Source organism: Syngnathus typhle, linkage group LG3, assembly GCF_033458585.1.
Source record: "Syngnathus typhle isolate RoL2023-S1 ecotype Sweden linkage group LG3, RoL_Styp_1.0, whole genome shotgun sequence".
In the NCBI taxonomy this organism is placed as follows: Eukaryota; Metazoa; Chordata; class Actinopteri; order Syngnathiformes; family Syngnathidae; genus Syngnathus; species Syngnathus typhle.
In genome coordinates this window covers 22472645-22485418 of record NC_083740.1, presented here as the reverse complement: position 1 = coordinate 22485418, position 12774 = coordinate 22472645, and the positions used below count along the sequence as shown (strand labels likewise).

General features: G+C 44.5%; 1 protein-coding gene across 2 annotated transcripts in view; it reads right to left on the bottom strand.

Annotated features, from left to right (window-relative positions):
- LOC133151412 (H/ACA ribonucleoprotein complex non-core subunit NAF1-like) overlaps positions 1-12774 on the bottom strand; it is a 33834-nt gene that overhangs the window by 8450 nt on the left and 12610 nt on the right. Inside the window, exons 6-7 of one of the 2 annotated variants that reach the window (XM_061274408.1) lie at positions 11371-11531; positions 10900-10951 (exon numbers count right to left, since the gene is read on the bottom strand). The exons of the other annotated variant lie outside the window; for it this stretch is intronic. Coding sequence (XP_061130392.1) covers positions 10900-10951; positions 11371-11531 — 213 coding nt within the window. The remainder of the gene's footprint in view (positions 1-10899; positions 10952-11370; positions 11532-12774) is intronic. 2 annotated transcript variants of the gene reach the window in all.

Sequence of the window (12774 nt, the reverse complement as noted above, 5' to 3'; positions counted from 1 at the left end):
CACCCCGGCCGGGTCATACCAAAGACTGTAAAAATGGGACCCATTGCCTCCCTGCTTGGCACTCAGCATTAAGGGTTGGAATTGGGGGTTAGAAGGAGTGGAGCTCTTTACAAGCCCTAGGCTTCGTCTCCCTCCTTGCACAGTTATTGATATAATATGTGCTAAACAATAAACTAAACTAACTAAACACTAGTCGCAAACAGGTGGTGCATCAATGTCCTTCAGCATCCTGCATTGTTTGAAAATGAGAATGGTCGCTAGTTTCAATCCCTGCTATGTGTACAAATAATATTCAAAATGCAATTTTTTACAACAAACTTGAGAGCCTCCCCTTCATTTTCAGTGGGAACAGTGTTGTTGGTCTCCCTTTTTTTGCTAGTGCGTCTGGAGTAAAATTTGTTGTGGCAATTCTTAAGAAAGATCCGACATGTTGGTCCGTTTACCTCGATCTGTTCTTGATGTTGATGTTCATGTGGCTAAACGTCACGTCGCGTACGTCGAGCCAAATTGGCCACTCTCTTTTAAACGCTCGGCACTGTGTCCACCTTGCTTTTCCTTGGGCGACTCATTTTAATGGAAGGATTCCAGGGGAAGGTTTTTGGGTGGCTTTAGCGCAAAACTGCATCAGAAAGCTCAGCGCGCGAATTACAAGAATGCTGTCGTCACAGCCCATGCTCTAAATTCGGGACTGATACAAATAGAGCGCGAGTGCGCCATGTCCGTACTACTGAGTACGTACACGCACTTGTGAGTGTGCACTTAGCTTTCTGACACGGCTTTCGGTAGTAAATGCGCAGGCAAGCGCTTCCCCATCTACTGGGGAAACGCAGTCATTGCAGGCAAAATGACCCCAAAAAAAGTTTAATAATACATTTTATTCAGGGTTGGCGGGCCGGATTAAACGGTCCCGTGGGCCGGATGTGGCCCGCGGGCCGTAGTTTGCCCACCCCTGGGCTAAACGATAGCTATGCTAACGTGACATAAACACAAACTAAGAGCTGAAAACGGCCCTGACGTAAAATTCAGAGTTATTCAAAAAACTATTACATAAATAACACGTTAATAAAACCATCTGAGTCACTCCAATTCATTAAATCCATCAATCGTCCTTTGTCAACAATGCATGCGCGCCGCTGACGGCTCTTGCACTTCAAAATATTCAACAGGCCCATATAACGATATATAAATTATATATCAAATAACTATTATAGAAGCAATAATGTTATCAAACCATCTGTGCACTCTTAATCATTAAATCCATCGATCAAATTCCTCGTCCTTTGTCAACATCGCCGCGCGTGCGCCCTGACGTCAGCCTCGTCGTTATTCCACAGATCTACTATATAACTATATTGTAGCGTTAACAAAGTTCAAGGAAAGATGTGGGTTTGGTAAACGGCTCTTTATTTAACAAAACAAACTTACAGGCGTGTGACGGCGTGGACTTCGAGCCACGGAAGTGGAAGAGAGCTCCATAGAATAGGACCGGGTGTGCGTAAAAGCCATGACCGAGCCCCAGCCACCGTCTTTTTTGTCGTTTTTGTCTAGTTGCCACTGATACCTGGCATCTTTTAGCCTGCACAAGTGCATCAGAGGAGGCAAGGGAGGCTACGCCTCCTGTGCCATCATGAAAAGGGGAAAAACAAATTCAATTGTTTTTTATTATAAAGTCATTTTCCTTTTAATCTCAATAATTTTGTATCATTGTGAACCAAAATCGCTGGATTTTTATATTTATTTTAAAACTGAAGACGATTCGCTCGGAGGAGCCAATGTCCTGTCTAGCCTCCTCTGAGGATTGCGTAATCACACGGCTGCCTACGTTGACACTTGCGTGAAGCTGGCCCCCCACCCCACGCAAAATTTAATGAAAATAGTCTGTTTCGTTTGTGCTTCGTTTGTGCTGGTTTGCGCCGTAAATATTTTCGTTTGTGCAGCAACGGTTTTCCAGTTATAAAAGATTATTTTATAGGTCATCCAGAGTTCACCCAGCACCCATCCATCCATCCATCCATCTTCTGAACCGCTTAGTCCCCACGGGGGTTGCGGGCGTGCTGGAGCCTATCCCAGCCGTCATCGGGCAGTAGGCGGGGGACACCCTGAACCAGTTGCCAGCCAATCGCAGGGTACACAGAGACAAACAACCATTTGCACTCACACTCATACCTAGGGACAATTTGGAGTCGTCAATCGGCCTACCAAGCATGTTTTTGGGATGTGGGAGGAAACCGGAGTGCTCGGAGAAAACCCACACGGGCCCGGGGAGAACATGCAAACTCCACACAGGGAGGGCCGGACGTGGAATCGAACCCGCACCCTCCTAATTGTGAGGCGGACGTGCTACCCCAGTGCGCCACCGAGCCGCCCCCACCCAGCACCCATCTGCTCAAAATTAACCCAAAATGGTACCGTTCGTTTGTGCTGGTTTGTGCTGCAAAAACTTTTGTTTGTGCTGCTACGGTTCCGTAGATATTACACATTTAATTTATAGCGATGATGTCACCCAGCCCCCCATTTTACTCCAAATGGACTCAAAATGGTACCTTTCGTTTGTGCTGGTTTGTGCTGCAAAAATTCTCGTTTGTGCTGCTACGGTTTCTTAGATATTACACATTTAATTTATAGCGATGACGTCACCCAGCCCCCCATTTTACTCCAAATGGACCCAAAATGGTACCGTTCATTTGTGCTTCGTTTTTGCTGGTTTGCGCTTCAAAAATTTTCGTTTGTGCTGCTATGGTTTCGTAGATATTACATATTTAATTTATAGTGATGACGTCACCCAGCCCCCATTTTACTCCAAATGGACCCAAAATGGTATCGTTCGTTTGTGCTGCAAAAAAATCGTTTGTGCTGCTATTGTTTCGTAGATATTACACATTTAATTTATAGCGATGATGTCGCGTAGCTCCCCCCCCCCCCCCCCATTCACTTCCAAATGGACGTTTTTCTCTATCCCACGGTGACGTAATTTCGGTCTCTTTGTGTGTTGTGACATGTGGAGAGATTGACAATAAAGCTGACTTTGACTTTGAAAATGGTACCGTTTGTTTGTGCTTTGTTTGTGCTGGTCTGCGCTGCTACGGTTTTGCAGATATTACACATTTAATTCATAGTGATGATGTCACCGTATTTCGTCGCAAATTTCAAGCTCCTGGAATGCCCCTGATGTAGGACGAATACAAGGTAAATATGTTTTTGGCCTTTTATTTTTATCTTACAGAAAACTTTCACTGCGGGAAATGGCTTTTAGTAGGAGGATATTTCAGTAATTATGTTTTTATCGTGCTCATTGATTAGCTTCCTTGTTATAAATAAGCCTATATGATTTTTTATTAAATTACATCAGACGTGAAAAAGGCTCACCACAACCTAAATACCTGGTGAGTCCATGTCTTTTCCAAAACATTAATTAATGCAACAATTAATACATGTACCGTTTTTTTCCGTGTATAGTGCGCCCCCATGTATAATACACACCCTAAAAATGGCATGCTGATGCTGGAAAAAAGCCTGTACCCATGTATAATACGCACCCAATTTTTATGAATTTTTAAAAAAAAAAAAATGTTTTTTTTTTTTTTTTTTTTAAGTCCCAATGATCGTCACACACGCAGGGAGGCAATGGGTCCCATTTTTATAGTCTTTGGTATGGTCTTAACTAGGCTGGATGTAATTTTATTTGTTGGCGTTGATTTCTCCGACTGCCCGTAAACGCACCACCGCGCTCCGTGCGCGCACGGGAAAGACGCGTGCGGACGTGAAAAAGGCGGCTCTGTATGGGAGAGACGTTGAAGAGGAATAAAAACACCCTTGGAAACCAAAACTTGCCCCTCGTCGTGACTCGGAGCCGCAACAAATGTTTCGGATTTGTGTAGGGTACATTGTGACAGACAGCAAACGAGCAGGTGATCGAGCAAGCGTCTGATACGAGAGCATTGCAGTCGCATGGAGCGTGTTTGAAGTGAACAGCAGAGAAGAAAGGAACAAGGCAAAGTGTTGAGGAGGACGCTTGCCGCTATCAACACCCGTAAGACGGCGGGCCCAGACAACATCCCAGGTCGAGCGCTGAAGGACTGCGCTGAGGAGCTGATGGGTGTCTTCACGGACATCTTTAACATTTCCCCGCAGCAGGACATCATCCCATCATGTTTCAAGGCTGCCACCATCATACCTGTGCCGAAGAAACTTGCTCCATCCTGCTTCAATGACTACCGCCCCGTGGCACTGACACCCATCATCATGAAGTGCATTGAGCGGCATGTCATGGAGCATCGTGTCAACAACTCCTCCCCCCACCGTCTGTTGTCTTTCGGGTTAGAGCACGCTGGCGTCAGATTTGTTCACTGCCGCTTCTGTCCCGGACCGTGTCCGATACTTGTTTTTCGTTTTCCCGTTTTCAGTGCACCCGTCTCTTCGTTTATTTTTCTCGTGTTGTCTTCCGTTTACTTCGCGCTCCCGCAGCTCCGCTCTCACTTATCTGTTTCCTCTCCCTCGGATTACCACTACGTTAGCCAGCTAGCCAACTGGCCAAAACCACCACCGGACCCTCCTGCCTCTGAGCCTGTGGCCGCCTGCTGTGGACTCGATGGCAGCTCTGGCCTGGCTCTCTGGCCTTCCGTCCGGCGTTCTCGGGCAACGGGCTCCACTCCCTGCGGGATCGCCAACCGTGGCTCTGGTTTCTTTTTTTCGGTGGAACCGCTAAACCTCTCCAGTTTTCAACTGCATTGTCATCCATTGGAAGACTGTCAGTAGATGCATCTGGCTCCCCCCAGGATGAGATTTGTTTACCCTATTGTTTACTACTTCCGTTTGAGAAGTAGTGCAGACATTCTCAGGCTCTTTGACAGTCGTGGCTGATGGGATAGAGGCTCCAGAACTGTCATTATCCTCGGTTTCACTCAGTGCACAATGGTGATAGCACGAAGAAGTTCTTTTGCATGTTGCAAACATTGTGACTTAAGAAGCTGTGCTATTGACCTGACAAAGAAATCCTTAACACTAGGTCTTTTGTTTTTCAGGCAGTCCCATCGACAGATCATCTTAATGCAGGGTGCTACATCTCCCCTGACAAAACATGGGGGTAGATGTCCAGGTTGATTCCCACATAAAATGTTAAAGCACTCATTGATGTAGCTCTTCAGATCAGGATGAGGGGTAAAAGCCTTGACTAGAGCTCCAATAATCGCCAGAGAAAAGTCACTCACTGCTTCTTTAGGAACAGGTGCATCTGCATGGATCCATTCCTTCAGCCACTGTGTGATAGTATTAACATCATGCTTCTCTGACAGCATCTGCACGACTGGGAGACTGCAGCTGGTATGCCCTGTCATAACACCCTGATACAGGAAAATATGGCCAGACATGCCATTCGGTCTCATCAGTTTTTTAACTATTGAGCCAGTTGCATTAACACATAATATTGGGAGGGATTTCTTTAAGCTCTTGTACACATGCATTTGTGTTTGACTCCAATAGTGACAGAAAAACTTGTCAAGTCCAATGTCTTTGATGCTGTCACTGTGAGGTGCACTGTATTGTATTGTGTCGCGTACTTGTATGTCTATCGTGTTATGTGTCTCGTCACCGTGGGATAGAGAAAAACGTAATTTCGGTCTCTTTGTGTGTTGTGACGTGGAGAGATTGACAATAAAGCTGACTTTGACTTTGACTTTTATCTCAACATCTGCAATGAGAAAATTTGATTTTTGTCACCTAATGCCAAATAATTTTTCTCTTGTTTTGCCTTGTGCAGGGTGGTCAAACTTGGCAGGTGGCTTGGCTCAGAGTCTCCGAAGTCCATCAGTTTATTTGCCTGTGATGCCCGCCATACATGTTTTTCACTCACTGTTCACACAATCTTCACAATCTTCGGAGATAGTTGTGCACTTGTCGCTTGAAAAATATGCATGTCTTTTCTTTTCGCCAGCCTGTTGCGATATGTCTTACCGGCCTGCAGAGGTCACTTTGCATGGTAATTAGTTGGATAATACGTGTAAGAATTGATGAGTTATCAGGATGTCAAGTGAAAAATTGTTAGAATAAAATACATGAAGATGCATGATTTTAGTAATGAAAAATTGCAATGGCACAAACAAATGATCAATTAACGATCCATGGAGCAAGGATTTGACATCTCTAGAAAAGAAATTAATATTAAATAAATGACAAATTGAATGATTCACTGAGCGCAAACAAATTTTGGGTCCATTTGGAAGTGAATGGGGGGGGGCGGGGCTACGTGACGTTTTTGCTATAAATTAAATGTGTAATATCTACAAAACCGTAGCAGCACAAATGAAAATTTTTGCAGCACAAACCAGCACAAACGAAGCACAAACGAACGGTACCATTTTGGGTCCATTTGAAGTAAAATGGGGGGCTGGGTGACGTCATCGCTATAAATATGTGTATTATCTACGAAACTGTAGCAGCACAAAAAAAGGTTTTTGCAGCACAAACCAGCACAAACGAACGGTAAGATTTTTGGTCCATTTGGAAGTGAATGGGGCGGCGGGGCTACGTGACGTCATCGCTATAAATTAAATGTGTAATATCTACCAAACCGTAGCAGCACAAACGAAGATTTTTGCAGCACAAACCAGCACAAACGAACGGTACCATTTTGGGTCCATTTGGAGTAAAATGGGGGGCTGGGTGACGTCATCGCTATAAATTAAATATGTAATATCTACGAAACCGTAGCCGCACAAACGAACATGTTTGCAGCACAAACCAGCACAAACGAAGCACAAACAAACGGTACCATTTTGGGTCCATTTGGAGTAAAATGGGGGGCTGGGTGACGTCATCGCTATAAATTAAATATGTAATATCTACGAAACCGTAGCCGCACAAACGAACATGTTTGCAGCACAAACCAGCACAAACGAAGCACAAACAAACGGTACCATTTGGGGTTAATTTTGAGCAGATGGGGGGCTGGGTGAACTCTGGATGACCTATAAAATAATCTTCTATAACCAGAAAACCGTTGCTGCACAAACGAATTTTTTTACGGCACAAACCAGCGCAAACGAAGCACAAACGAAACAGACTATTTTCATTAAATTCTGCGTGGGGTGGTGGGCCAGCTTCACGCAGGTATGTTGACACGCTATGCAGTTAGACTGAACTACTCTCTGTCTTTATGTCGCTGTTTAAGTGTTCAAACACTGTGGCTATATTAATTGATTTCCGTAGTTAAGCTGGTGTATACTGTATAATATCTTGTCTTTTTTGTCATCTGTCGGTAATGTCGTGTTTCTTTACATGAACAAAACGGCTTTGAAAAGAGATCTTACGGAGGCTACGAAGAAAGTTTCTCCAGCCTTATGGCAGGGGGTGCTAGTGATCCCCAGATATTTCCTGTAGAATAAGACATCTCCGGAGTAAAAAGGTTTGATTTGGACAACGGGACTTCGGAACGGAGTGGTACTTACGATCGAAAACAAGTTTTTGATTTCATGTGCTTTATTGAGTGTTTTTATGTGAGAAGACTGCTGATATGAGAATTTAACCAAAATAATTCAAATTAAATAATGAATAAGCCACACAAGAGAAGCGTTCTCCAACCTTTTTTGTGACACTGTTAGGTGCCGGACAGATTTTACCGGATGGGGGGTGGGTGACGTCAGTGCCCCCCCAGTCATGAACCTCACCGCACGTCACTGATCAATATCAAGCATCATATTCTGAGTAGCAGCTGGTTTCAGGATCTCATTTAAGTGTTTGTGTGAATTTTGAGCGTAGCTTTGTTTTATTAATGTTCATTAGTGAGAAAACTTGCTCACAAAAGGTAGGTAGTCCCAAACATGGACAACACTCTTGCAACCAGTGCTGTCAATTTAGGATATTGTGGAAGGAAATACTTGTAAAATGTGTCCAAGCCCACAGAGGCAAATTTGTCATTCAATTCTACATCACACTGCAAATCAATGATTTCAAGTTGTGTCAACAGGCACGTCAGAAGCTCTGACTGTGAATGGTGAGCAAAAAACTACAAATTCAGTCTCGAGTTTGCTAAAGACCTGAAATTGTTTCTCAAACTCCCTCAGCAACCCTGAAATATTGTCTTTGTACTGTTACTGTACTGGATTAACACTTGCTGCGCACACATATCGGAGACTCGGGAAAATGAGCAGGGTCTGCGCTTGCTATCAGTTTCAGCTGCATTGGTGTTCATGGAATTAACAACAGATGCACTAGAGGGGCAACAACGAGATGGTCCCCAAAACAGGACTGGTTTTGCAGGTGGAGGCCATTTCAAGTTTATCCCTCTTGATCTTTTTCAACTGGTTTTCCAAAAGTGTTGGCTTTAGCTAGAGTCATTATCACGACTGGGAGCATGAGGCGATTGCTTAACCCTCCTGAAGTTGCGCAGATTGTCCAACTCCTCCAGGATGGCACATCCATGCGTGCTGTTGCAAAAAGACTATATGTGTCTCCCAGTACAATCTCCAGAGCATGGAGGAGATTCCAGAAGACAGGCAGTTATTCTAGAAGAGCTGGACAGGGCCAGCAGGACCGATAGCTGCTACTTTGTGCAAGGAGGAACGGGTTAAGCACTGCCCGAACCCTACAGAATGACCTCCAGCAGGCTACTGGTGTGAATGTCTCTGCCCAAACAGTCAGAAACAGACTTCACGAGGGTGGCCTCAGGGCACGGCGTCCTGTAGTGTGCCCTGTGCTCATTGCTCAGCACCGTGGAGCTCGATTGGCATTTGCCATAGAACAGCAGAATTGCCAAGTACGCCACTGGCGCCCTGTGCTTTTCACAGATGAGAGCAGGTTTACCCTGAGCACCTGTGATAGACGTGAAAGGGTCTGGAGAAGCCAAGGAGAGCGCTATCCAGCCTGCAACATCATTCAGCATGACCGGTTTGGTGGTGGGTCAGTGATGGTCTGGGGAGGCATTTCCATGGAGGGACGAACAGACCTCTACAGGCTAGAGAACGGCAGTCTCACTGCCATTAGGTATCGGGATAAAATCCTTCCACCATGGTCAGACCCTACGCTCGTGCAGTAGGTCCTCGGTTCCTCCTGATCCACAACAATGCCCGACCTCATGTGGCAAGAGTATCAGGGCTCGAAACTAACGATTGCCCGGGGCAAGTAGCGATGGCAGACGGGCAAGTAGAATTTCTCCTCACTTGCCCTGCCATAATACCATGTTTTCAAGCTGTAAAAAGACGATTTTGTGCATAATTTCTCGCAACTTCTGCCGCTTCTGGTCCGACATTTTGTTTTCTAGGGAGCGGTTAGTTTCTCGTGTAAGTCTGCAATACATTGATAACGGCAAAGCGCTTCGTAATTAAATGCATGCTCCCTCACCCGTCCCTGGCTCTTCTGCGCCTGCGCACCAGCAGAGCTTGTTTCGTGTCGGACAAGTAAAAATCCACTCCAAAAAAATTCGGGCAAGTAAAATTTTGTTTCGGGCAAGTAAAATTTTCTCCAACTTGCCCGAGGGCAACTTGGGCAAAAAATAAGCTTCGAGCCCTGGAAAGGCGCAACCTCTCTGCAGCTGAAGTTGCCTGTCACGTCTGTCTATTTCCTAGCACCAGTCACCAACATACGCAAGCACGACTTGTTCTAAGAGAGAGAGAGAGCAGGCACTTAAATTTCATTTGGTCAGAGCGAACAAACCACACGTTTTTTCACGAGCATACTCAAAGTCCCCTCACATTCAATTCTGTTATTAGTTCCTGCTTGCTATCTAACCTTAGTTGGGGGACGCAGAGGAGCCTTTTCTCCAAAGCCTGAATTGTCTACGGGGTCGCAGTCATCGCACGTCATCAACAGGGGTCGCCCATGATCCAAATAAAACACACGCTATCAGACACACACGCCAGACCGACGGGCGCACGCACGCAGGTACGCACGCACACTTAAGACACGGGTCACACTGCAGTTCTAGTTCATTTGCCGTTCTTTTTTCTCTTGGTTCTTGCACTCAACTCAGTATTCTATTGTTTGTTCCTATCAGGACCTAGTTGGGGTGCGCACACACTTGACTACTTCCACTCACTCCACTTTCCTCCTTCAGACCACTTCACGCAAATGTACACTCCGTATAGACGTCACACATACACAGCTGTCAGTCGCACACAAGCTGTCACAATACCGGCAACATTCCCCAAAGTTTTAAATTTAAAACGAATTAGAGACGAACAACCAATCACATCCAAATGCACACCTCCACTGAGCGGAAATCGATCCCACGGTGCCCACACACAAGTCAGTCGAGTGTACCACTAAACCATCAGCGACAAATTTAAAGCTCATTAGCAGCTTAATATACTATTCACAACTACTTAACTTATGGGCACCCACTTCCGAGTTAAGATTCGTATTTGGTCTGAACATACAAAATGCCGAAATGGTCCGAATGATGGCCTGAGAGATTAGTCTGCCTTTGACCTGGATAGGCACTATTACGCGAAAAGATGAAAAACGGCTTGACAGTCCCCAATCCTTGCTTTTTTTTTGGGTCGTACCTCGTATATGGGCAACCGTAAGGGACGGTTTTACGTTTAGTAGTGGTTATTTTGTTAATTTTCGCCAACTGAAATAACCTTGCTCAGCACATACCCCTTTGAAGAGTCGTATCGAGACAGAGTGATTGATTTTCTGTACACAGTCTAAAAGACAATTTCGAATTTTGCAGCCCATGGTGAGACTAAGTCCTATATCCAGTAATTTTATTGCTAGTTTATCTGGCGGTATTGTGTTAAAGGCCAAAAAAAGTCAACAAAGCGCAATTTAGCATTGCTCCCCTGCTGTTCCGGGTGGGCAATATCAGTGTGGAGACTCACCAAATTGCATGGAGCTAAAATGGTTGGTTAAAACAATGGCATTTTAAACAATGGAGACAAATATTTAATCTGTAGAATGTACTACCTCTACTGGTGGTTCTTGATCATTTTTCCAGGAGGCATCTGAGCCCTTTGAACTGTGGAGGGGGGGAAAAAAATCAACAACAAATGAATACATTCTAAACCAGCTGTGTCAAACTCATTTTTTTCGTGGGCCGCATTGTAGTCATAGCTTCTTTTGGAGGGCCATTATGAAATGTATGAGTACCTCATATTGTATACAGTAAAAGCTACAAAACAAACTGACAAATAACTCGTTTTCAAATCAGACTAGTAAAAACTAGTCAAATATCGTAAAAAAAAGAAAAAAAAGAAATTAAAAGTGAAGACAATTAGCAATTCTAGTAATGACACACGAATTTGATGCACAATTTGTCTTCGCGGGCCACATAAAATGATGTGGCGGGCCGTATCTGGCCCCCGGGCCTTGAGTTTGACACCTGTGTTCTAAACATTCATTATGCGTCATACTGTATACTTATGACTATGTACTCACAGTTGAAGTTGTTGTAGGAGGATGTATTCAGTATATTCTTTCACATGTGGTGCGTAATAAACAATCAATCCAAGTGTCAGGCCCTGAGAGCTGAGATCACCAGGAGAGTTGAAACGCAAGATATACAGAGGTCTGGCTACAGGACCAAAGACTTCGAAAACCTTGGACACAGAAATGGGAACTCAAATTTATTTCCTGATTACTCAGTATTTTTGCATATCATCCAGAGGGGGTTTAACATTCTATTACTGGAATATCAGTGAATGTGGTCGAAAGAAAATGCATGTGTATTCTGTTGGTGCACACATCATCGGCTATTGCTTTGCACTGTCCTTCGCTGTGATTTTAGTTGGCAAGTGCTTCATATTTTCTGTTTTTCATTTTTGTTTTTCTGCCAATTCCCATAACATTCTCTGCTATTCGCTATCGTCTAAAACAGGAATGTGACGCACATTTTCTTAGTGTGTTTGGCCAACACAACTATTTCTAGTAGAGCCCCCACAAAGCCATTTCAGGCGATATACCTGAAAAACTGACCTGAAACAAACATTTTTTACATGTTGTTGCAGTAAAGTTGCAGTGTTTGGAATAAGTTGCAGGTAAGTAGGATTTTGCGAGATTTTCTTGCGTTTTCTTTAATAGTGGCACGAAAACCTGGAAATCCCTTTTTGAGGCTGGTGCCGTGGCATGGCGCCATGGTAAGGACAAACAACCACTTGCACCACACTTGATTTTTGGCGTGTTAAAAAAAAAAATCATATTGTAAAATTACACATCGCCAAAACAACATTGTCGACTTCGCAAACTATACATATCGCCCATCCCTACCGTGATGTCAGGAACTTGTATGTACAAGGGATGCCGATATTAGTCAACTAATCACAACGTTGATCAAAATCGTCAAAGTTTTGAACTGTCAATGAGTTGTTTATTTATGCATTTATATATTTTGTGCCGTATTTTTCTCCCAAAAATAACAAGAAAAAACACAAAATAGGGAGTTTAAACTAGAATAGATGACGTTATGCTCACACAAGTAAACGGGTGATCGCGAAGCCTTGAAAACCAAACCGGGAAGTAATAATAATAATAATTCATATAGCGCCTTTCAAGGACCCAAGACGCTTACAGGGAAAAAAGGTGGGAACGTACAGAGAGGGGGGGTACGAGGGCGAGATAATAGGATACAGTTAGAAACAGGACATCGGTCAGCAGTGGGAAGGTGATGGATGGAGGAGGGGGGATGGGGGGTGTGGGTTGTTGAGGTTGGCAGTACGAGAGGTGAGGGTGATGGGAGGTAGTCCAGAAAGAAGGGATGGGTGAGCCGTCGGGGAAAGTGTTGGTCAAAAGAAAGTCCAGAGCCACGGTGGATGTAGCGGCGACGGCGAAGGGTCCCAGCTTTGC